The following is a 27619-nucleotide window of genomic DNA, read 5'->3' on the forward strand; positions in this document are numbered from 1 at the left end:
CAAAAATTGATCTAATCAATCTATTTCCACAAGAAAACTTCAATTTTATGAGATATTGGCCAAAAAACCAGAACTAAAGCTGTTTTATTATTTTTTGCAGGTTTCACTGCATAACCTGCATCATCTATATGCTTTCAAGTAAGCATATGTAGTTTATAGTTTTGACTTTGATGTGTTTGTGGCATATTCAGAAAAGGAAATTTCACACAAAATATCACTCATACCAAGCCCACAATGACATATAAACTGTAGCAATCATCAGATAATTCTTCAGACATGTAATTTCTGGAAACACTATGTTTTATCAAATACTTTGAAAATGGACACTCATTGTCATACAGTTGCCAGCTACACTGAAGTATAAATACTGGCATTTTAATACAAAGGGATTCAGTTTCATATACTTCAACTCTCATTCATGTAATTTAGGACCCACCACGGCCCCCTTAAGATATGTTATAATAAAACATCTGCTGTGAGGATAAAATCACAAGGAGGCATCCAGGCTAAGTCAGGAGACATAACATTTAATAATGAGCTGCATGTGAAGACCCATTGACTTGATGAATGGTAGGTATTGTATGGAGCAAAAAAGTCTTACAGAACATCCATCACAGGTGTAGTAACACAGGGGACAGTCACTATCTGTATTTTTTTAATTATTTGGAGGGTTTCATTAACACAATAGATATAAATGTAATTTCCTCTTTCTCTTTGCATAGTTCTTTCTAACCTCACACAATGATGGGAATTAGAAGATGTGAAGAAGATTAGATTGGCATTTATTTCTTTGATTTGTAAGTATTTATAAGGCAATAGTACATATATTCACTAGGCTACTGTTTTCCAAATTCTTCATTGATTTCTCTTCTGTTATTTCAAAGTCACCTTTATTGAGATATGCATCTGCTACATTCTCCTGTCAGCGACAGGATACTAGGCTGAATAGACTTTCAGCTTAATCCAGTCTAGCTGTCATAAAGTCTTACAAACTCTAAGTTCCAGAAATGAAAAGGATCAAAATTATTAGTGGAGACTCAAAAATATAATACAATCATACAAAATAATTACTATCAGGACTCCTTTACTTTACAAACATATAAAATGAACTTACTTTGAGGGTAAGAAGAGGGGAAAAAATCCTTCCATTATAAAATATAGTCACAAAGCTTTGAACAAATAAATTCACACACTGCAGAGTACGCACACACACGCATGCAGGCAGGCATGCACGTATGTACACACACAGGTGCACACATACACGCATACATACACACATGCTTAGAGTTTACACTGCATTCTTCTGATGCCATGATTATTATTTTATTTGTACACCCACCTTTACTGCACATTCTAAACAAACAATAGACAACAGTGTAAGGACTTTTTTTTGCTTAAAACTGCAACAAAACAAGTCTCAACATTTGCAAAACATTCCTTTATTATTAGAAATAAATTATTTTGTATAAAAATTAGCATGCATTGACCATTGCATTTATTTTAGCATAACCCAGGACTTAATTCAGTCAGCTGTCACAAGAAACAAACTCATCTTCTTTTACGAGTTGAACAATGTAGGACAGGAAAGGAAATTGTCACAATCACAAAAAAGTACTTACAAATATAACATCAGACATTATTTATTTCAACAGCATTTTTTTTTCACAAGCTAACATTTGTTTTCCTTTTGTGATTTGCTTCCATTTGTGATTTGCTTCTTTTTGTGAGTGAACAGTTCAGAAGCTTGACACTCTGTCTCTATGTTATAAAACTGGACTTTTCCTTCCCCTGTCTCTTTTTGCCTTTTGCTTGTGTTTAATCCTTGTTCTTTAGGAGACTGACTATTGATTTGAATGTAGACTACTGATATTTTCAAGACTGAATTCTGGTGGTGGTAAAGTCTATGTTTGCAAGATCCAGTCCTGCAGATCTTCCAGTGAATTTCATCCCTGCTCAGTTTGCCTGATTGCTGTAACTGACATAAGTTGTCTTGGTAGAGGAGGCTGTAAATCAAACGAAAAAGAAACAAACCAAAAACAAACAACAACAACAACAACAAAAAAACAAAGTTCAGGATTTTTAGAATCAAGAGAGAAGGAAAAAATCATATTTAGCATTTGAATTCAGACAATGTCCTGCTATATTTCCAAACAATATGGTCCATGTTCATGGAATAAAGAATGTATAAGGATGTATGTAAGCAGTATATAAACTGGATCTCAATTTCTGTCTTCAATTTATTTTTTCTATGATTTGGGAAAGCAGAGGTCAATAGAAAGCAAAAACGATGAGTGGTTTCAGCATACCCACAACAGAATTTCAACACCTTGTGTTATTTGTCTGAATTCCATACAAAAATGTTTTAATTTAGAGACTGGATTTTTATTTCTCTTCTACTGTTTGAAGACAACATTGCAGTTAGTGGTGGTTTGTCCATCCAAAAAGAGCCATATGCTCCTTGAAAGGAGCAAAGCCTAACCCTTTCCAAATTAGAGAAACTGAGCAGATAGTCCCTACAGAACATATTATCTGGAGAAAATTATGGTCTCCTTATGTTGATGGCCAGCTGATCATGTCTTCTTTTGATCTAAGCTGATACTCCTTGATCAGAATGAAGCAATATATTGAGAGAATTAAACAGCTCCACTATTGCAAAACTAAACAACTAGGAATCTTAAGAAAGTTTGTTTCAGGTTCTAGCCCTTACATCCTTGCTATTAAGAAATATAAAAAAATATGCTATAAAAATATGACTCAAGTCATATCAGTCAAGGTTAATTTAATGGTTGGAGGAGAAAAGTGATTACATCAGGTCTCATAGTTAGTTCTCTAATTTTAAATCAGCTGGGTACATGGAAAATCAGGCTGATGGGGGACTGAGTCTCTTATTTCTCTATAATAAGGTCTATGTTACACTGCATAAAGAGGAATTTGACTTTCTAAATATGTTTTATATTCCGTCTGCTACAGACATGTTCTGCTTATGATAGTGAAGATTGCAGCTGGCAAGATGAAAATAACGGGACGGCAAAAAAAGTTTCCTGGTCTATAGATTCAAATTTTCTATTTCCATACCTTTCTTCAATTTGTTTCTTTTTTCTATATACAGTCTGGTGAGAACAGCTGAGATAGATAGGAAAAGCATTCTTTATGCTAACTCCTAAATTCAGCCCAACAGTCTGATGATTTGTGAAGAACAGACTACAGAAACTGGGCAATGACAGTTTCTCTCTTCTGCATCATGGATTAAACTAAATAAAGGATCACTAAAATGGATGCAAATTAATAGTGGTTAGTATAACTAAGTTTACTTCTTGATATTTGTCATGTTTTCTTAGATTTGCAAAGCAATTTAAATCTAATACTGCATCTGCCATTTTTTAAGACACACCAGAACCAGACTATTTAATTCACATATTACGATAATCCTTTCGCCTAAGAATATATATATATAAGCATGAATAATCAAACAAAAGCTGCAAAATGTAATTTTTCTTACTTTCACTTGCACAGGTAGTTCCAGTACTTTGTGTCTAGAAAAAGCTAATTCATGAAAGGACTGCTTTTGGCACACAAAGCAAGTCTTTCTCATAGTTGATCACAATATTCGAGCACCAGCATGAAATAGCTTTATTTGCATGGATTGGGACACTTGAAGCAAGTATAGCCTAATTTACATCTTTCAGATCTTTCAAATGGGATGTACTGCTCTTGTCTGAACTCTCTCATGCTCCCACAGCTGGATTTCTGAGAGGATTCTATTTTTTCTTTTGGCCTGCTGAGTTCCTACTCAAAATAATGCAGGACTAATGAAATGGCACCAGGATCTTCAAGCATAGAAGGATGTTTTTTTCCCAGCTAATAAATAACAGATAAATGTTCATCTGCAAACTCTGCACGCTTGGGAACAAAAGGATAGAAAGATCAGAGCTTATTTCTTTCCCTTTCCCTGAAAGTAGGGTCAGATACATGATCAGGTTAAGTTAGACTACCACATTATCCTGTATGAGTTGAGTTGAGTTCTCTGATAAGTTTACATGTGCTTGTTTTTAGCCCACAGCAATGTAACATAATCAGATCTATCACAACTCAGTAAGCTGAATTATGTGAGGACATTTTCAGGAATACAATATAAAATACAAAAATAGTAATTAACACACCTTAGCTGATATAATTTTTTAAATTACTGTAACTTTGTTGTGTATCTGAGAAGTAAACATTTTTGATAGAATTAATATAGAGTTGATCAAGAAACAAAAATTATCCAGTTGAGTTCTCAGTGTTGTTACTTTAAAAAATTATAATGCAGGAATTTAATGTAGACAGTGGTTTGAAATATATTAAAACTAATCTCATCTCCAAACAGTTTTTGTGGTTTTTTACTTTATAAATATTGCATGTGTCTTTTTAGTTCTGTGGAATTAGTCTAGAGTTCATGATTGGGGATCTGAAAGCTTCAGCAGCTGGTGTCCTGCTCTTTAAGACTGTTAGCATTTCACAATAATAACATGAACCACATTTGGCAAGCCTAGATGGTCAGAAAAAGTAATGGAATTGGCTCAAAATATTTCTGAGAATAAACACACTTTTATAGCTCCAGTTGCTACTTTGCTGTTGAAACAAAAAAAAGAAAAAAATAAAAGAGCAATGTAGAATGATTATTATGATCTGACCTATATTCATTTAATGTACTTGTCATTGCCTTCTGTAACCACACCTGGATAGTTTTTTTTAATACTTTTTCCCAGAAACAATTTATTTTTCACTGAATATGGACCTATTCCCACAAATAAACCCATGAACATATTCATGTGGAAGACAACACAGAACAATGGGTGTTACATGGAACAGGACAAACTAGATAGAGCAGAGTTGTCTCTGGCTGGGAAGCAAAAGGGATTACGTGACTATCGCATCCTGTTTCTCACCTAGTTATGAGCACTGCTATCATTTCTAGTGTTTGTGCTTGGTAAAGGGGGGAAACAATCACTGCTCACTTCTGGTATACTGGAAGTAGACTGATACTTTGCAATCAGCTTCATATGCTATCACTGAAAAGAAAGCTCTATCTTAGATGCAGTCACTGCAAGAGGTTTTGTGGTGCTGAGAAGTTGTTACAAGTGACACAGTGAAAAGGACTTATGCTGCATTGTGCACTTAAAATGCACAGGAACTGTCAAATGCTTTGACAATAAGTATTTCAGGGAAGAGAGAAACCCATCTTAAGGCCTAGAACTCAATTACATAGGGAGAGCTTTCTGGAGTGCAGATGACTTGACTGAATTTTTGCCTATGAAGCATTATGATGGATGAAAACCTTGTCAGGATATACTCCTAGTGAGCTCAGAATTATATAGGTGTGTTACTGTTAAAGTCATGTTTAGAGCACAGTTAATAAGCATTACCCTGCAGTATTGGACTATTTGAGAAGCAGACTTGCTTCCTGTAGCATCTGTTTCTATGAATTATGCATAGTCATAGTTTAAGAAATCTCAGTCACAGCATTTCTTAATTAGGTACAGTAGATAAACATCAGATATCCAAGACTTTCTTATTAACACTCTTTCTCACCCCACTCTGAAAACCCTGCTTTAACCTCTCCTTGGAAGTTTATAATTTTTCACACTCAGCAAAATCCATGTCTCTTTTCCTTTTTTCCTTCTGAGTTTTCTGAAGAGTTGCAAAATTACGGAGTCTTTCATACTTCTATTCTATTATTTGATCCACAAATAATTTCTATGCCTTTCTTGTTTGTCCTTTGTTACATCTCTCAATCTGAAGCTCTATAAGCCCATAGCTCACTCTAGCAGTTTTACACATTTTGAAGGGTCGTGAGTTTTTCCAGTGAAACAGTTTGCACCCAGTGTCCTCCATGCATCAGCAAGCATAGTATAATATAGTATGGTGGAGTTATGGACTACTTTTATATAGTCTTCAATCTGGCAAACTCTGATAGATTTCAGTAGGGGTATTCATTTATCAGAAATAAGTACAATAATTTAATGCAAACTTGGTACTGGCTTGTCTCAATGTGCTTAACCAAAACAGTACTACTTAAACACCAATATCATCCAAAAGCAATAAAAATTAAAAATAAACCATGTTGTTTGCAGTAAAATGACTGAAATGCTTAGCTGCCACAGCTGCTACCCATCTAATGTGACATTGTTTTTTCAGAAGAAAAAAATTCTCAATTTCTCTGCACTGGGTATAAGCTTAATGTCTTTGGTCATTGTTGATTATTATTGTTATTAGGAAGTCTAGTTTATAAAATGGTATATCATGTGGTGGAATGAGAACTATAACTTCTGTTTTTATCTGTACCACAGCAATTTTGAGATGTAGCTAGATTCAAGAACTTTCCTGAATGGGGAAGAATTTTTTTCCCATTAAAAATCTATGATATATCAGAACATGTTTTAATTAAGCTTCACACAAATTATCATGATTTTGTACCAGGATGAGTGAGACCAGAACAAAAACCTGGATGGGAAGCATTATGCTGGGAAGTGTTACTCATGAGTTGTGAAAAATGAACAATCCAACAAATATGAAGGTAGAAAGGTAAAAAGCATTATTTTCTCTTCCATATCTGACTGCAAAATAAAACCAATGCTAGCTGTTTTCATTGTAGTTTTTTTTTTTAACAGCCTTTGAGTTTTGAATATACAATGATGACCATAAATACACCTCATGAACTGTCAGGACATACCACTGGCACAGCAATGTACAACACATCAAAATAGCACTAGCTAAAACAATTTTTAAAAGATGTGGCGTTTCAAAATCTGCTTGTGCTTTTTGTTTTCTACTAGCCTCCTGTGAAAATTAATTTCTTTGAAACAGTTCTAGACATTCCTGCATTCAGCAGTACATGAATTCTGACACATCTCTGGATTCATGCAGAACAAGCAACAAAAATAATTAAGTTTATTATTAAAAGAAAGTGCATTCTTGTGAACGTACATCTATTAAGATGTGCTGCCACTCTTGACCAAGTCTACAGATGACTTACTGTTGGTTTCAAGACTTTCACACAGTTCAGTCTTGACTTCTCCATTTGGTCTGTCGTTTCCTTTCTGTGACAGTTTGCTTTGCATTGTAGCAGCTGTCACCACAGCCTTGAAGCTCCTCTTCCGTTTTTGAACATTCTGCTCTGGATGAAAAATGATAATATAAACCTTGGGCATGTAGAGCATGCCCAGAGACACAGAAGCACTTAAACTCATGGAGATAGTCAGTGTTGTTGTCTGGATGTACATCTGGGGAAGAAAAGAAACAACATAAAAAATCATTGTTGTATTAATTTAATTCAAGAAGGAAAACAAAGTAGCTATCTTAAAAGTACTAGGTGGAAAAGGAACATCAAAAGGACCTTTGGCTTTGGTTGTTTTTAATTATAGCCGAGTATGGCTGTTTCCTGTTGGGTTCATAACCTTAAGAGTAGGTGGTAGAAACAACATAATATTCATGAAACTTCATTCTCATAAAAGTAAGAAAGATGGTGCAACAAACACATTAAAAAAAAACCAAACCAGTATGTCTGGACAAGAAGACAGGAATGACAATAGAGTTAGCCTTGTGTCATCTACTTTAACAGACAGAACCCTCTACACCAATATGCCACACGGTGATTCAACAGTGTGTGCAGCATGGCTCAACTGACAGCAGCATAATGCAGAATCTAATGGAATCTTTTATATACTCTGAGTTTCAAGCCTGAAAAAAAAATTAGCTTTTCATAGTGATGCTTGAATATTCCTGATGGTGTTGGAGGGTTGATTTTTTTGGTTTTTTGTTTGTTTTCCATCCTACTTTTGAATTCTAATCACAATGTTCTGTTGGCACACAATAAAGTTATTAATATGTCATGGTCCTAACTAAGAAATCAGAAAATTGAGGAACCATGAAATTATCTCACAGAAGATCTCAGTTCCCTATAGATAGAAAGGAAAAATAGAAAGGAAAAATCTGGCATTTCAGAGTGAGTCTGTTTATTTTTTCTTATCATCTACAAAAAGAAGGTAACTCTGGTATTCCATAATACTATAAGAGAAAATGCCAATAAACACTCCTTGAGAACAGCAGACAGAAATTTGTTTGATGAAGTATTTAGCTAGTATATTACCAATACTAATTGTAGTTCTGCTCAACAGTTATTTCTTTTTAGGAAATTATTTTTTATTAGCCATATTATGAACAAAAAATACTTTACAGTTCTGTGTTAAGTAGGAAATCTCTCAGTAATCCTTGTTATATTGGAAAAGATACTGAAGAAAAACATGCTTAGTGCCTTCATAGATGATTCAGTGACGTTGTCAGGCATGATTTTAAGCACTGGCCAACACTATCACATTAACCTGAAGATAAGATGGTAAGTCTGTCTGCAATGTCATCTTCAGATCATCATTGTTTATGAAGTGCCCTTGGGTGACTTGGCCCTTGGCAGAAAAGTAGAGATATAATAAACTGTTGTGCACTATTATAGCCAAACCATTTAATGTCTTTCAGCCTACAAAGTTTTTCCATTAGATACTTTCTCCTTAGGGATCACAAATAAACTGCGCTCTCTCATATAAAGCAATCTTAGGTAAGAAAAAAACATGGATTCTGAATGACCTTATTAAGTAACTGTATAATTGCACAGAAATACAAATACTATGCCAAATACTACCAGAAAAAGAAGCATAGCCCAGTGTAGTCTTCAGGAAAACATTAAAAATTCCTGAATATCTGTAAAAAGCTCAACCCGCTTTCAGGGGCAGCACCAGCCTGAAAAGACAATCAGGACTGTCTGTTGTGCTGAGGAAAGGTACAGGAGTAACACCTTCCTTCATTTCAATCACACATCAATTCAGTAAGTGAGGAAATAACATACTCTTTCCTCACACCAGTGAAATAATTCTATTCCTATCAACCTCCAAAATGACAGTGGTCTGCCTGAAAGCAGAGCTATATTGTGCATGAACATTTCTAATGAAAACATGACATGGCCACACTAATAAGGAAGTTTTTCCAGACTTCTGTGGAAGGACCTCTGTGCAGATGCATGTTCACATGCAGACACACCAATGCACATGTCTGTTTCTCCCTGAACCAAATGGACTGATCTCCAAACAAACTGGTTCAGCAGTGGCTTTTAGGGTTAAGCATTTAATTAAGAGGCATGCAAAAGCAAAAGTATTTGGTTCCTAAACATGAATATATTTCCTGATGGGATTTTCAAAACTGAAATCATTGTAAGCAATACATTTTAAAAACTGTACTGTGTATGGAAATTCCAATAAAAATTATTTTTGAAGCCTTACCATTTTTTAAAATCCAAGTCATGGCAGTTAAGTGCTACTTAAGCCTCACCCACGCATTCTGTAACAATGCCTGGCATTTAAATATATTTTGGGGTTTTTATTTCTTATCAAGTACTCAAGTTCTAACAATTGTCTTTCTCTCATGGTTCAGTGTAAGAGTGATATGATAAAAAGGATAAAGCTCCAAATGTTATAGGATAAAATATGTGCATTATTTTATTAGTAACATTAACAAATTTATACATTATAGGAGATCTCAATGATCTTTCTAGCAATAAGAGATGCCACGATGCCAAGATCTTATTAAAGAGATTTCTCTTAGTGTGTCAATGTCAGCTTGAAGGTTTACATTCAACTAAGGTACCTAAGTAAAACAACTCTGAATCTCATCATAAACTGAAAAAGTAAGATCCTAAGGGCTTCAGCACAGGTATTTTTCATTACATATATAATTACATCTAATCTATTTTCTGTGGACTTAACCGCTGACCAGCACAAGAGCATCTTTTAAAAATCCAAATCAGTTAGTTTCATATTGCTGATTACAGTTCATATGCAATGGGGTTTATTTCTAATGATTTCTGTGGTTTTGAACCAGCCACTATAGTTATTGAAATATCAACACTAGGGTGAACTGGGAGTTTTCTGACAGGACAATTTTCAAAGAGTGATTATAGTTTTTAAAGAGCTTCAGACTCAGGGATCCTGTTTTTCATGGATCCCTCTTACTACTTACCCTTTAATGAAGCCAGTGAGAAAAGGATTTTGAGACACTTGCTCAATCTTGAGGGAAAGGCTTTGAACATACACTTACACAAACACATTGTGGGTGTGCATACAACTATCTGATTTCATAGGCTAATGCAATTGCATTCTCAGCTGAAGGCTGAGTTGAGAGTCTGAGTCTGATTCCTTTTCCTACTGTAATCAAAGAATAATTTGGGTCGGAAGTGACTTTTAAAGGACCTCTAGATCAGCACCCCTTCAGTGAGCAGGGATATCTCAGCTAGATCAGGTTGCTCAGAGCACCTGACCATGGATGTTTCCAGGCATGGGGCATTTACCACCTCTTCTGGCTAAACTGTTCCAGTGCTTCACCTCCTTAATCATAAAAAAATGCCTAGTCTGAATCAACACTCTTTTAATTTTAAAACCACTACCCCTTGTCCTATCTCAACAAGCCCTACTACTTTTTCAAGTGATCATTTGAAGGCTGAGAATCTGTTTATAGGATGGCAATATCTCTTGCATTTTATCCTTCTTTTCTTGCGAATCCCTATTCTTGCAGCCCAATGAAGCCCAAGTCTAGCAAACAGGATACCACACACACTTGGTTTGACTTTTGTCTGACTCTTACTTGTTTTATTCCTGACAAGAGGACTATGATGTTTCATGGCTGTGCATTCTGGGTACTTTTATTATTCTGGGAACATAACTACCTGTAACTTTTACAGAATTAGATGCTCTAAAAATAAGGAGAAATGGAGCAACAAAAGTAGTTCAGTTTAATAAGATATGAGGTCTGAATAATTTTTCATGTGTCTCACAGTGGTAGCTCACTTGAAGTTACAGAAGAATAAAGGTCCCTTTTTACAATGATTCATAGTTACACAGAAATGAATTTCAGCACTCCTCACACCAAAATCCCTTCTGAACTACAAACTTTTTGTCTGATAATGCCTTTCACAAATGTAACAAAGACTGCTATATCTATTCTCCTTGTTCTTGACAGTCAAAGGATATGTCAGAAAACTAAAATCATGGTAGTGCAAGGAAAAACACCCTTTAAACTATGGGAAATACTTGAGGCCTAAATACCTTCATGTCTCTATCCTCCACCTCAACCCCACCCCAGAACTGACACTTTTTATGTACAATTTATGTAACCTCCACAATTGACAAAGGATCCATCACAATAGACAGTTCCTTGTGAAAAAGATTCAGATCCCTGCTCAGACACATGATTTCTCTATCCCACAAGTGACCTGGACCCCTTCCTCATCAGAAGCTTCCTACAGGCTTGGTAATATAACCTTCAGATTATCCTAACTCAGCAGCTAAAATAGATAATGGCCATTGATTCTAGGACTATGCGTGTCTTTCTACTTTGAAACCGAAAACATTCCACAGGAAACATTGCGCCAATGAAACATGCTATTTTAATAAAACACAGATACTCTAATGAGTTCTCCAGTTTCAAAGTACTTGAAACTGAATTGCCTCCTTGGAAAGCTGAACAAATTTCTATGCATCAAAGCAGGTGTGCACACTGGATTGTCCCAATGCAGGTAGCTGAATGACTGCCTCTCAGCCAGGCTTCACTGCTAGGAAATAAAATATCCCTCAAGTTCCCAGCAGTGTCTCATCTGTTTGGTGCTTGCTGAGGCAAAGTTCAACACAAAGTTCACACTTTCACTAAAGGAAAAAAAAAAGTAGCAATGTCATAACCTTATCCAGATTGCTTCCCTCTTTTGAGTCCTCCCCTATTTTTACATTTAAGATAATATTCAGAAACTATCGAGAATTGCTGATTTTCTCATGCTATTTATTTTTCTCTTTTTCTACTCAGGTTTAATAAGTCAAATAGAGAACAGACTGTTCCCTAATCTGGTTCTAATAGTATATCCTGGAAAAGCATAGGGCTATTGTGATGTCTTGAGTAAATTTAATGTATTTTCCACTTTGGCACAAGCTCTCTAACTCCCAGTAGTTGTAACACAGATGAAAAAAAGTCCAGCAGTAAGTGAAGTGCTAAATCACTGAGGGAAGTCTTGGTACATCTCAAACTATGAGTGTGCCTAGCATAGACTCAACTCAGCTACTTGCAGTCCAAAGAGAAGTGGATGTTTGAAAGGACACAGCTGGTCTAATGGCTCTCATTGACTAATTCTATACAATTTGCCCTTTAGAAGTCTCTTTCTCCACAGGATAGAGCAATAGCCTTGGTATCAAACACTGGAGTTTGAACCATCCTGCTGAGACAGATAAACACAGACACTCTTGAACGTGTCCCACATTGCTAGTAACAGAGCAGAAGATTGAGTTATGATTTAATTTTTCCTTTATCCTTGTTATCAAATTCTACATGTCTCTTATGTGAATCTTGGTTGCTTCAGCTAGTTTCATGTTATAAGGACAGAACTGCAGCAAGATATTTTTGCCAATAGATTTTTTTTGATAACATTCCCTCCTTCTAGACTTCCCTTCATTCTCAGCTGCTAGAAACCTTACCAGATCATTGCTATCCAGGAGATAAATGATACATCATAAAATGAAGATACATATCATCTATCTACAGGCATCCCTCATATTGGGAAAGACAGGAAAATGGGCCTTCTTTCTTTATGGTGGAGACAGCATGAGTCTTTTTATTCCCAGGAAAACACTGAAAGCATTCATAGCCATCTTCCATGTGCTGCAGAACATAGAAGGCTTAGAAAAAAGACAGTCCTTTTCTTCTTTTAAAATAATGCACATGCCATACACTACAATTACTTTTGTGTGTGTTGCTGCTTGCTGAAGAGTTGACTGGCTGACAAAAATTATATTTCGCAGTCCTGTTCACAAATTAGAAAGAAAAGCCATGCAATGGATTCCACACCAAAAAGACACAAGGAAAAGCCTGGATACAGAAAATATATATGAAATACATTTGAAACCAGGAGAATGTAAACAGGAGGTAACAATGCTGACAAGGAGCCAAAAACTAACCAGAGGATTCATGCTTCTCTGCAGAACCCCATAAGCCTACACCTACAGGCTTTTATTGCTTTCACTGCAAAACATACTTTTCTGTCTTGATCTGTGGGAAGAAAAATTTTTGAAGGAAAACTTGTACATAACAGGAACAAGTCAGTCATTGTTTGGCTTATATAACAAGATTATTTACCAGGTATAAGATAAACTTCACTGAGTGAGTCTTCTTCAAACATTTGTTCAGTTAGAAAACATGGGAAGCTATGGTACTTATATATCCTTTAGCGTTTTGAAAACATTCCTTACCAAACTAGCAATTAAAATGAAGTTGAAAGAAGAAAAGTGAAAGCCTTCTCACAAAATGAAACTACAACACCTAAAAGATTATTATCTCAAGTAAATGTAGACTATGATTCTTCACACAGCAGAAGAAAACAAATCCTGAGAAAACATACAGTCTCTAATTTATTTTTAAATTTCTGCTGCTTTCACAAAGTTATGAGAAAAGAAAGCACTAACAACTGATTTCAAATTAAATGTGTGCCACATTTAAAAAGTATGAACTTCCATTAAAGCTTGGATGTGAGAGGAGCTATAAAAGCTCAGAGGAGTCTTGGTAGAACATGTATATACCTGCATTTCAGAAACTGAATTATGGTAACTACTTCAGTTCAGATTTTCCACTTAAGTCCAATTTTGACCATACCTGCAATATTTGTAAGGGGAGGGAGAAGGGAGGGTCCAAGGAGATTTTTTTGTGCCTTTTCAATCTCTAAAAGGGGAATGAGGTGGGGGGGTGGGTGTAAGGGAGAGAGAGAGAGATATTTTACCAAGGCCCGTAGTGGCAGTGTAAGGGAAAGTGTTTTATCCTGAAAGTAGGTAGATTTAGATCAAACATAAGGAATAATTTTTTTGCCATGAGGGAGAGACACTGGCACAGGTTGCCCAGAGAAGTTGCAACTGTCCCATCCCTGGAAGTGTTCAAGACCAGGCTGGATGGGGCCCTGATCAGCCTGGCCCAGTGAAATGTGTCTCTGCCCATGGCAGAGGGGTTGGAATGAAATCATCTTTAAAGGTACCTTCCAACCTAAGCTTTTCTGTGATTCCTTGATTCACAGTAACATGGTATCTTCTTAACATGGCAGACAGTAATGTCCATTGTCATTTCTATTGGCAAATCTAATCTCTTAGCATAACATTCTAGACAACCAGATTTTTTGATTGGTTTAATCCCTTGTTTTTTCTTCTTTTCCCTTTGCTTTTTTCAATATGCCAGATTCAGATGCTTTAGCTCCTCCAAAACTGCTAATTTCAAAAAGCTTTTTGTTTATGTGTAACCTCTGTAGACATTTTTACAGATAACATCACAGAGCACTGACATCAGAAATTATGCTGCTTTTTGGCAAAACCTGGAGAAGATTAGACAAGCAAGTGTTGCATTATCAAACATTCTGCTCATTGGAAATAAGCAATATTTTTGAAGGGAAAGAAATATTCAGCTTTACTTCATCTGCAACATTTATTAAAATGTCATATTAAACTAGTAATGAACTAAAATCTGATTCTTCACTGTGACCCATCCTCAGGATATATACATCATGGAAAATCCTAACTACTGCCTTGCAGACTTTCAAAGTAATTTAAAATATCAGTATGTAAATTGATTTTTATTTCTTCTTTTAAATTCTCATAACTCATTTTTCTTCTCATATATTACACTATCATATAGCTTGATTATAGCACAGCACACAATTTATTGCAGTATTATGGTTTTTAAATTCCATGTGAGCCATACGTTTCATCAACCTTACTGCAAATAGAGTCACAGTTTTCAGTAATTGACCAAAGACTAATCTCTATCATGTCTGTTGTAATGGGTATGTCAGTCCTGATATTCAGGAATAGTGAGCTCCAAAAGATCAAACAGAAATTTAGTACTGATTTTTTGTAAAGCTAAGCTAAAAGAATTTCAAAACAAAAGTAAAAAAACCCAAAAAGTGTAAAAACATAACGGAAAAACACTGTGGTTCATGAAAAAACTGAGAAATGAAATTAATTAAACGAGGTCCTATTTATGCATTAATTGAATCTTCAACATAATGTACAAGTAGGATTTTATGGTATATTGTGTTACACTTAAGAGTTCTTATTGACAAAATGCTAAACAAAGAATTTAATGTTTATCTAATTAAAATCTTAACAGCCTACTGAAACCCATAGCAAATCTTATTATTAATCCAGTTACAATCATACTAGCTTGTCTTTTCAGATTATTTCATCATTACAGAAAAATCTCAGTAATAATATAGCTAAATCTGTATACACATAAACTTGAGTATTAATCCCTTTTCTCCAGTGATACACACCTGGTATCAGATTTAGCCCCCCACAAGACAAATAGAAAGAAGGGGAAATTACGAATCCTAAGACTTTGATGTTGATGTCTGGTATTCCTTCTCCCTTAGTCTTGGATCTGGCTGAGGTTGTGTTCACACATTTTCTATGACTGTGTCCTTATTTCGTCTTTTCTAAAATGAGTTCTCCTCTAAACTCAGTCTATCTGCACCCATTACCTGCTTATTGATTGGAATTAAGTCCCAGTGACTTTGTTAGTGAGTGGTTTGCAGGTTTGTTAGATCATTGTCATGCCCGGTGTTCAGAGCCCTGAGCTGGAACAAGCCTGGCAGTGCTCTCCCCGCTGCTGGACAAGTGATACCACAGCCATCAGAAGCTCCAAATGTTAAAAAATATATTCCAAAAGCCTGCAGCAATACAAAGTCTGCAGCCTTTTTCTAGTAACAACACACCTCCAATACATATTTATTGAGCAGGAGCTGGGTGTTCTGTAAAACCTTATTTCCAACCTTATTTGATAAAAAAATACTCCTTTATTAAAAGATTTCCAAAGAGCATTCAAATGACTTTCATATCACTTTCAAATACATCAAAATTAAAATTCTCTTTTGTCAAATACATTCTAACTTGAATAACCTATCTAGTTACTTTTGAAATTTTATCACATTTACAAAAATTTATTTTATAGAAGCGGTTTGTTATTAATTAGGTCTTCAGGTATCTACTTTGAATGCAGATTGAATTTACCCTAAAGCTAAAAAACTAGCAAATGTGGCAGGTAGCCTATTTAAAATAAATTCATGCCAATTCAAACATTTTCAATTATAATCCCTTTGAAAACACGGGAGCTGCATTTCAGAACACTTAACACTCAAGGACCCAGTTGGCAACCCCAAAATTGTCATTTTCAAATGCAGAATTGTATCATGATGAAAAAGGGAAGGCGAGAAAACTGTCTTATAGTGAACTAAGGAAAGATGTTGCCAATAAAATAAAAATGTATTGTCTGCATTTTATTCAAATACCAGAATTAAAATAAGAACTCATTGTTCTGTATGACACAAAGGCCATTGATGTTGACTGGCACATTCTTATAACTAGGATATATGACTGAGTAGGAATTTTTTCTTGTCTAGATTTGAAATACATAGAATATTACAATTCTGTCTTTTTAAAATTCCCAATGCTTACTGAAGATCTATTACCTATGCCCATAAAGCGTAGAAAAAGGTTAACCTTAAATGGTGGTTTATTATGCTATTAACTGCATTTAATTTCTTTTTTTTCTGAAGTCTCTTAAATATGCAAAATACCTGAGCTAAAGAGATAACTGTGTCTAGAAATACTGTAAAGCAGCCTCTATCTCTGTAATAATTAACTTGCTACCAGTTTTGCTTTAAAATATGTTTGCTTATTTAGCACTCATAGCTTAAGTGTCAGAGTTTAAGTACCTGATAGAGACAAATATTAAGTGAAGTACACTTGCTCAGAAGATAATTTTATTTAGCATCTTCAAGCAGGGCATAATTAAGTTACTCTGTCATACAAAATGATGGAGGCTTAAACAAGTAACAGCTGGTTACCCCAATGGCTGTACAACTGAAGGGCAGCCTTTGGCAGGAAAAGCTGTGCAAACACAATCAATACATTATGCTAATGGGAACAAAGTAATGAGCAAGGAAGCAGCTAAAACGGAATGACAAAAAGAAAAACAAACAATCAAACATGTCCCTGCAGCCCTCAGCAAGCATTTCAATTGCAATTTGTGAACAGAAATCTTACAACAGTTGTACTCAAGTACTAGTCTTGTCTAGAAATGTTCGCTGTGTTCATTCCTTATGTCAGAATAAATTTAATGGCAGCCAGATGAATCCACTGATGGCTGTTTCCTTGGCTTCAATGAATTTACACTGTATTACACAAAGCGATGAATTGATTAAAACTTAAAAACTAATAAAAATATTTTTTCATTAATTTTCTGATATTTTACCAAAATTAACTAAATTGCAGTATAAATTTGACTTAAAAATATGCATATTACAAAACTATTTCCTCTCTGTTGATACCAATCTCTAAAGGTCTCACTTGAGTGTTTACTTGCCTTGGTGTCATTCTGATTTATTTTATTCTGTAATTGATTGTGACATTACTCCAGTACAGATTTTTTGTTAGATTTATTCACTGCAGAAGGTCCTTGTGAATTCCCTAACACACTCTGGAGCAGGAAAAAACACTCTCTAACCTGAACTGGATTTTAGAAGCAGACACCAGGTTCTTAGATTCAATGCAGAGGGCAGGAATGTGGCTAAACACAATACATTCTGTGCTACAACCGACCCACAACTCTTTCAAAGTCCACTGTAAAAGACTTTCAAAATTAGAGTGTTCAAATAAGACTTTTGAATGAACCTGTGTTGCATGATAAACATGTTTTGTTCTGTGCTATCCTGATAAGTTTTAAATTTCTTCTTTGTCTATCTAGAGGATTCTTAAGGCAGAGCAGGATTCTGCTGACTCCCAAAAAAATGTGCAATATTTTCTTATAGGAATATCTCTGTGCTATCTCAGAAGAGAATCTCAGAAGAGCAACAAGGTAGAATAGTGATGACATTATATACCTTCACCCCTCATCCCTCTGCCCTGCCCATGCTAACTCTGCTTCTAACTTTCACCTTCTTTTTGCTATTTGTATGTTCAGGATAAATTGATTATAGTTTTTTTGGGTCAGTTTGTTGGTTTGTTGGGGTTTTTTTGTTTGTTTTTTTAATTCTTTTTTGTTGGGGATTTTTTTTGTTTGTTTGCTTGTTTGTTTGTTTGCAGGATTTTTTTTGTCATGTTTTTTGGTTTTGTTTTATTTGGTTTTGTTTTATTTAACTGCAACCTTCTCTGGTGAGATTTCAATTAGCTTATCCCAGATAATAAAAGACTGAATACAGTGTAGTCCCTCCACAATTTTTATATGTTATTATTATTTATATATTTGAACCTTCAGTAGCTACAATCTCAGTTACCTATTACAATGGGTAATACTGCATAATAGATACAATATGTAATTAAAATATGTGATGCTGCATACTAAATTAAACATTAGAATATCTCTGATGTCAGCATCCAACATTTGCTTTTTGTCTGTCATTCCCACATGTCAAGAATATTAACACTGAAATGAAAACCCTAACATCTTAACTTTTCTGGGAGCAATGCCAGAAGATAGAAACTTATAAGGTATGCAGCAGTAAATGTGTATGAATTGCACTGCAGAACCAACAATAAGGTGGACTTGTGACTGATTCAGAGCTGACTTTAGTATGCCTTGGCTGTAATACACTCAGGGGAAATATGAGTGACACAAACATTTATGTTACTCTCACAATTACAGTTAATCATACAAGATGAATCTGGCACACCAGCTTCAGGATGTTCACTCATCTATTCTTGCTATGGTAACACTGTACAAAGATAAGCCAGTGTGTTTCCCTTCAGAAATCTGAAATACTTCCTGTACAGTCACTGTTATCATCTGCCACAAGACTAGGAGAGGTTTGTTGTCAGCCTAAAAAGATATCTACAAGTGCAGAACAGACCTAGATTCAAGCAGAATGTGAAGTATAGCTACCAAGAGATTTCAGTTTCCTGAAATCAGTTTCCAGTTCTTCAAACTTGAACTCTAAATATGGGAATATGTCGGCCTGAGCCATGAGAAATTGGTGTAAAATAATCTCTTAGCTTTTTAACATCTGCAGTACTCTGATCTACTGTGTTATTATGATGGTGTCAGCATTACTGCTGGGAGGGAAATGGCTGATCCCTTGTGTGAGGCTTCTGCTAAAAAGAGGCTTTGTACCAAATCAAGACCTTGAGCTGAAAATCCATAAAACCATACAAGAATCCAAATCAGTTTAACTGAATAATTTGATTGCACTCTTTCTAAAAAGACTTTGTTTCATTTACAAGTATAGTTAGGTCAGGGTGGAAGGGTCCTTGGGTCTCTAGTCCAACATTCTCCTCAAAGCAGGGCCAGCTGTGCAGTCAGACATGGTGTCTCAGGTCTTTATCCAGTCAGGTCTCTCAGACCCCCAAGAATAAAGAGAGACTGCATAGCCTCTCTGGGCAACTACTTGAACTTCACTGCCTTAACAGTGAAAAATATTTTTCCTTTTAGCCAGACTAAATTATGTTTGTTTCAATTTACGTCCATGGATTCCAGCTCTCCTATCACCCCCATTGTGGAGGGACTGTCTCCATTCTCTCAGTGACCAAAATCTAGACACAAAGGGTGCTGTTCATTCTGTCCAAAGCTGTCTCTGCTCCAGGCTAAAGAAGCCCAGCTTCATCAGTCTCTCCTCACAGAGCAAGGGCGCCAGCCACCAACAATAATGATGGTCCTTGTGCTGAACTTGCTCCAGTCTATTGCTATGTCTCTTAGAACATGCTGGGAGGTCAGTATTTCAGGTATCTCCTAATGAGGACCAGGCAGAGAGATGTAATCCTGGCCCTCAATTTACCTATCTGCTTCTGTTTACAGAGCCCAGGAGGCTGATGGCCTTGTTTGTGACCATGGGTCTTTTAACTCAGGCTTAGTTTGATGCCTGTGAGGCTTTCACGGCCTTTTCTACATAATTTCTACCCTGTCAGTCAGTCATAATTTTCACCCTGTACCATTGCAAGGTCTCTAGCTTTCCATGTGCCAAACTTTGCATTGTGCCTTGTTAATTTTGGATGGTTTCCTGTTGGTTCGTTCCTCCATCAGTCTAGGTGTCTCTGTATGACAATCCTTTCCTTTAGCAAATCAGCAATTATACCCCAGTTTGTTACCATCTACTATTTGGCCATGGGTAAGGATGTTAAACAGGTCCCAGAACAGACCTCCTGTGGCCTTCAAATAGAGCATGACATAGATCCATGGCTCTCTGATCCCTTTTATGCTAAATGACTCTTACCTGTCTGGTGCACACCCATCAAGACTAAAACATCCTAAACTTAGGTATCAAAATATTGCAGGACACAGTGTCAAAAGTCTTGCTAAAATCCAGGTAAACGACATCCCCAGCTTTCCCCTCATCCACAAACACCCACGTTCCATTGAAGAAGGCAATCAGGTTGGTTAGTTATGTTGAGTATTTCCAATAAATTTCTTCTCCTTCATGACACCAGAAATTTGTTCTAGAGGGCTTGCCCAATGATTTTTCTAGGGCCCAAAGTGAGAAAAATTGATTTTCTTATATAGCTAAATGTTTATAGCTTTCAAAAATGTTCTTAAAATTGACTACTACCTAGTTACTTATCTGAAAATGGGAAAAGAAGAAGTGTCACCACAAATTAGATAATAGTAGTAGTTATAATTAGGTGTTGCCTCACAAGTCCTGTAGTAGTAGTAGTAGTAATTAAGACATGTTGCTGAATTATCTGAAATAAAAAAAGGATGGTGCTACTGAACAATCTAATGACTTTATTAATACTTTTCTTTCTTTGTCTCTGTGGTATATGCTTGACATTCTGACCTTTCTTCTGTCTTCTTGAACAAATGAAGACTGAGATAAGAGCATATTTTAATTTGTATTAATTATATTTAATTTGCTAAGTATGGATATTTAAGTTACCTAAATAAAAATTATCTCAATAATTGTTATTATTAATTAGTATTCAAAGTAAAACAATGAAATATGGTGAAACCTGTGTAAAATACATGGGATTCTGATCAGTTCAATCAATTATCTTTATTTTTATGGTATATCTTAATTGAATATTTTACATAAATTAAGGGTTTCAAGTCCTCAAAGACTTATAAACGTTACTTATTAATGTGAAGTCTTTTGTTCAGTACTGCATCTCCATTGCTCAAAGACAACTCAGAATTCATGAGATTGTATATTTTAAGACGTTGCCAATGTTTTAAACAGAAAATCCCTTTGGTTTATATTCCTATATATTCAGACTGTTGTTGCTCAGCTGCTGTAATGATTAAATAGAACATTCAATCTCTGGAGGAAAACCAACTCAATTAAGTGAAAGAACTAAAAGGTAGTTTTCACTTCTCTTCCTTAAAATAAATTTTAAAAGACATTTTTTGGTTTTTCTACTCTTAAACTATAATTTATACCTGCCATTGTATAACAAAATTACAGAAAGCAATCGCATGCCAAAAGGAACATGACCATGCAATTGCCTGTCACTCGATAGCGATTTTCTGTCATTAAAGAAAAAAAAGAACCATCACTAGATTTGTTAGTTATGGTTCCAATGCATTTAAATACAGGGATCAACACTCTTTTTTCTTTTAAACTAATGAGATAATCAATTTGCTTTCAGTGAACCTGATTCAATGGGCTGGAATACAGCCTGCAGCCTGCAAAATGGTGGCCAGACAAAAGAGTCAACCTTGTTGGTTCCCTTAACTGCTTTCTTAGACTATTCTGACTTAAATACTTCATCTTGCCAGATCACCATTTTTCAATGCAAAATTTAATGTTTGTCTAAACTACAAAGCCTCTGTCACTAGCCAGTCTGCTGGGGCTGCGATGTCAAATGCCCTCAATGTATGCCAAAAAGAGATACTCTCCTGCCAGCACAGTTACATCACCTCACTGAGCGACAGATGCAAAACTAACATTAGCTTTCCTCTTCTGGCATAACCACACGTTGGGATTTTGCCAGTGTAACTATATTAGTCAGGTTTGGTATGTGAGCGTGGGTTGGTTAACTTTATTTTCTGCTCTCTGGATATGTCTGCAATTCTTTGTAGATACAGCCTAAGAACACAATTAATGATCAAAATGGCAGCTAACAACAACTTCCATCTATAAGGTATTTAACCTACTAAAATGTCCTGGAAGATTAAAAAAGTATGCTTAAGGACCACAGACTTCTGTTTGATTTGGTCAAAAACAAACAGCTCACTGGAAATGTTTCTAATAGCTGTTTGATGAGAAATGCCATGGTTTTTAACTGAAGATTTTCCTATACTGGAAACTATTCATAGTTTGGTTTTTTTCTGCAGTGGAGGAATAATATCCTATAATATCTTGTCAGGTGTAGCTCACATCACAGCTTGTTTGTCTCTTATTTAGCTGTCAGTTTAGGAACTCCACTTGTACGTAAAAGTTGGCTGAACCAAATTTTGTAATTTTTTTTTTAATTTGTAGTGGAAATAAGTTAATAGGGCTGGTCATATGTAAACTTGAAATGTTTTTGATATACAAATGCATATATTACCCATACTTATTCTAACTGGCAGAACCTCACCAACCCCTATGTTAGGCTCACTGATTTTATTGTTTTTCCTTCAATCATTGACATAAATCTGGAGAACCAACTAGTTGTTGTTGCTATTTTATCAATGGTTAGTAAATCCAGCCTGTATTTCAGGCATCTACAATATTAATTTTCCAAATGAAATGGAGCTTTTTTATTCATGCTTTGGCAATCACCATGAATAGCAAACAAAGAATAAACATGGTGCAGTAAAATATATGTAGTTATTTTATTCATTATTTTGCTCTATAACTATATAAATAATCTGGCCTGGAGTAGGATCAGTCCAGTCAAATTTAGCACACCATTGTTTTCATGCAGTAGTAGTTTGTGTAAATTGTGGTTTTGACAGACTATTATAGTACTAGGCAGTATTTTGTGTGGAAGTAACAGAGGACCCATGACAACTCTAACTAAAATATATTTTTGCTGGTGTTACATTGCTAATAAGCCCATCATATTCTATCTATTGAGCTTCACTAAGAGGTAAAATAATATAAAGTTCATGATAACACTTCTATGAAAAGGAAAGCCTGTTATTTACTAGCTACACAAATAGTCTAATAACCACAAGTCATCCTAGCCACTGTCTCCCTTGTTTGCTTTTCAGAATGAACCCTCAGCTCAGGACACTTACTTTGTTTCCCTGTGTCCTCTGCTTTTACCTCTGCTTCTACCTCTGCTTTTACCCCTGAAGTCATTTTTAGATTGTTATTATTTGACGGGTTTCCTGCATCATTGACATAGTATCCTGCCTTCACTGCCTTCCCTGACTGGATGGCCTAATTTTTGCCAACACGAGTGCTGAATGAAATCATTATTAATGCCCTGAGATTGTTCAGGTAAAGGCTAAGAGTACTTTAGAATGGAGGATATAATAAGAGACAGGAAGTGTGAAAACACTTAGAAGATTAAAAATAATTTCCTGTCCTTCCCCACATCCTCCCCCTACCCCTGCAACAATACTTTTTTTGCTTTTTCTGGGCTGCAAATAGGAACTCTAGAGTTCATATTAGCTGTGTTTCTACCTTCAAAAGGCAAAAAAGAGAGTGAAATCTAAATCAGATATAATGTTTAGCAAATTTTGCAGACCCTTTCTCTTGTCATTTGCTTACCAATCAGTTGCTATTTCTGCCACCATTCTCAGACTTCCTTTGCCAGTGTTTCTCACTCTTATCACTGGCAGCCCCTGGTTTTTACTCCTTGGATATTTCTAAGGCATGTTTAAAGACCAATCAAAAGTGTCCATAGATCATTTGTCCTCAAGTGATGAGCTCTTGCACCACAATATTGAGAAAAGAGGTGGTATCTAATTTTTCTCTTCACAAGTAATTTTTCATGTTTGTGTACATATAGAAACCTTATTTGATGTTGCACTGCAGATATTTTGCATCAATCCACTTTTTTATCCATATTACTCATCATTTTCCTCCACTCATATGAAAATACAAAATCTACAAAAAAGCAGGAATGCTAAAGAGGGGTTGAAAGCCTGTTTAGTCACCATGTATATACAAGCACAACTGCAGTTTTTGTAGTTGTGACTGAAATGTAAGAAAAGAGGGAGAATGCTTACTGAATTACAAGTCAAACTGTATAAATGGAACCACAAATATATTATTCCACTGTTTACTCAGCTCTAAACCTGACACTTAACAAGAAGCGTTTAGCCACATGAGACAGGAAATTGAATCTTCTCACTTATCCACATTCACGCTCTGTCTCTTGCATTTGATTTGTGCCAGATTAACAGAAGAGAGTGAGGGATGAGGCTAAATTGTTCCTCCCTGTGCAGAGGGAATGCAGAGATCTCCCAACAGCAAGTGGCATTCCTCGCCATATGTGCTTCTTCATCTTGGCCCAACAGGGCAGGAAAATGAATTTGAGGATTTTTAACACAACACATTATGTAAGTTTTAGCTGCAGTACTTTGCTCCATTTCTGCTTTCAGTGCCTTATTAACATGCATTTCACAGAGAGTGGCTAAGCTCAGAAATTGGAAAAGATTTAACAGTGTGGCAAGATCTATGGAATTCAAATTATTTTGTTACATGAGGGTGAAATTCAGGTTAGTACTTTACATATAATCGTGATGTAGCTCAGTAAGCAGGGCTTTGTTTTGGTAGACACGCAGCATACTTAGTCATCAGTTCCCAAATAGTCCAAAATCAGCCTTGCAAAATGGGAGAATTTCATTAACTTGCTGAAGAGCGTGAATCCAGAAAAAAAAAAAAGTTCAGAGAGCCTTATCCAAACCAGCTCACGATGCCATTGCAAGGAGATAGTCAGTGACAGACCATTCTGTTTGAAAGACTGCATCTCCAAACGAGCATCACCCTCTGTAACAAAGTTCAGCCAATTAGTGGATTCTTTAGCAAGCATTCTATCTGTGAAAGTTTGCAACACATGAACCAGACAGTACTTTTTTTTTAATGTGATAGACCATCATGTTGTAATCTCACTTTGCCAACGACCCACCCTAATTTCAGCATTTCAGATGCAGCATTTACAGTTGTTTCTTTAAATGCTGGATGTTCATGTCTAAACTGTTTACACCACATTGCATTATGGACAGCTTTAAATGAAGCACAAATCAAGTCATGGTCATCCTTCTTTCTTGACTTCACCATATTGATTTTTGATGATCCCTATTACAGGGGTATATATAGTATTGATACCAAAAGGGATGAGATGAGGAAATGGCTCTGGTTTTGCTTCCAGTTGTGAAGTCAATGCAAATAAACCAATGCCCTTAAAACTACAAGACGTGTGCACTTGCCTTCTGGAAAAAAACTGGAGCACTAGTCAGACACTGTGATACGTTTTACCTTTGTATCCTGATTCAGGACACATCAGCCTGCAATAACAGGAGATGCTGAAGCCTATAAACTTTACTACTGATTTCTGAGGAAACAGTAAACTCCTCGCTACCATTTTTTGACTGTGTAAAGAAAGGTTCTGAGAACAGAAGAGATCTAAGGGAATCCATAGTTAAAAATGTTTTCTACAGGTATTTTTACATTATTATATCTCTGTACCTCTTCATTCTTAAAGAGCAAGATGTATTTTTTAAGTGGAACAAAAGAGATTTCTTTCATATTTTATCAACAGGATTTATAAAGTAATCAAATGTTTGAAAAACTCTTTGCTCCTAATTTATAGGTGGAGTTGATTCAGACATTTCAATTCTTCCTAATAGACTTAGGGCTTTCTTCCAAAATTGAGATCTATATCAGATGATCTTTATCAGTTATAAACAAGTCCATGAAACAGAAACAGAAGTACAGTTCTGTTAAGAGTAAAGGAATTCACACATTATATTTGTGAGTTTATGCTTTAAGCTACCAATACTTTATAAATGATCCCACTAACAATTCCTCCTCCGCCCAATAAATAATCTATGTCTACTCATATTTTCACTTCTATTCAGAAAGAGAAACTAAAATTCAGACAAACATAAGTACAAACTAAGGTTTAAATAGCTACATATGCCTACATAACTGCTAAGCTTACTACTTATACCCCTTCAGTTAGGGATTCTAAAGTTATATATGAAGAGTCTGAAATTTGTTACTTGTGATTCTGCAAAATAGTAAAGATTTTGATGGCACTGATTACATGACTGAAGGGAGTGTGAATATAAAAGTTTTTATTTGAACCAATTAACTGAACATTGAAACCAATTTAAATAAAGCAATAAAGAAAATTTATCTCAGAACACTCTGAATCTCAAAGTTTCAACAGAATAATGGTGTCATGTTATCATAAAACTCTTTAAACTTTCAATCCTGGCTCTCAGTGTACTTTCAAATCACAACTGTCTCCTTTCTTCTCAGTGAAAACCTTGCAAGTTAGCTGTCATTTGAAGTTTCTATTTTCCTATGAGTATCACACTGTGAGGGTTTTCTGACAATGCCTTTGGGAGGTGAAAATACCCATATTTTCATTCTGTTGAACACTGCGACTGCAGCAGTCAGGCCTTTCTGAATGCACAGGTAACAAAACTGGGAGTTACTTCCACCGTCACCCTCTGACAACAAAATATCTCCTCAGCATTCTGCCAAAGCTTACTCATATTTCTGCCGCCAGAATTCTTCCATTATTTAATTTTCTTTTTAATTTTTATTTTTCTTTCTTGTCAATACTAAAAAGTGAGATAACTCAGAGCTACAAACTATCAGAAGTTAAAGGTTGTTAAAGGACCTAGCAATAAAACCAGGATTTTAAAGGGACAAATTATATGTGTACAAATATGATTGACTGAAGCTGTGTGTGGAATAAACTACCAAAACACTTATCATAGCAAAGTAATACAGAATATCAGAGACATGCACAGACATAGTAATGTCTTCTGGACGGCACATCAAATCATATGTCATCAATAATCAAAAAAGGAAAAAATATGAAATATTCCTTAAAGCTATTTTTTTTCCTGTGAAAGAATTCAACAAACACAGTAATATTCTCTATAAAAAAACAGAAGTTACAGAGTTGATGCTTATGGCTTATGCAAATGTTTAAAAATTGACATAGCTAAGATATTTAGTAAAATTGTACAATTTAGTAAGTGCTTGCCTGCCTAAAGGTCACTATTTCAGAGCACTGAAGTCCTATGAGTTCAAGGACTCCAATTGTTACACATATATATATTTTTAATCCCAGATAATTACTAAATAATAAACATTTTAGTATATATAAGAGGGTAGCTTCTGTGCTATTGGAACATTGATTTTTGTATCTGAAAGCTTCCATACACTGCATGTTCACAGACAATGTTTGATAAATACTGCACTTGTAAACATAAAAAGATGACCAGACAAGCCTTTGGCAGGTGGACACTGACATTTCTATGGTCATTCTAAATGCAATTTCTAGTAAGAACCTGGACTTGGAACTCAGCATATTGACTAGAAACCTAGGGGGACTGTGTTCACATACCCTATGTGTCTGCATACTGTCAGATAAATCCCAGTTTATCTGTCTGGAGAACAAGTATTGCCATAAGGAAA

The 27619-nt window shown here is 35.5% G+C and overlaps 1 protein-coding gene across 1 annotated transcript in view; it reads right to left on the reverse strand.

The window, feature by feature from the left end:
* Positions 1–767: 767 nt before the first annotated feature.
* GRM8 (glutamate metabotropic receptor 8) overlaps positions 768–27619 on the reverse strand; it is a 316661-nt gene continuing 289809 nt past the window's right edge. Inside the window, exons 10-11 of the mRNA XM_058804561.1 lie at positions 7016–7262; positions 768–2003 (exon numbers count right to left, since the gene is read on the reverse strand). Of these exons, the coding sequence (XP_058660544.1) occupies positions 1954–2003; positions 7016–7262 (297 nt within the window). The 3' untranslated portion in view covers positions 768–1953. The remainder of the gene's footprint in view (positions 2004–7015; positions 7263–27619) is intronic.

This window comes from Ammospiza caudacuta, chromosome 5, assembly GCF_027887145.1.
Source record: "Ammospiza caudacuta isolate bAmmCau1 chromosome 5, bAmmCau1.pri, whole genome shotgun sequence".
NCBI classification, from domain to species: domain Eukaryota; kingdom Metazoa; phylum Chordata; class Aves; order Passeriformes; family Passerellidae; genus Ammospiza; species Ammospiza caudacuta.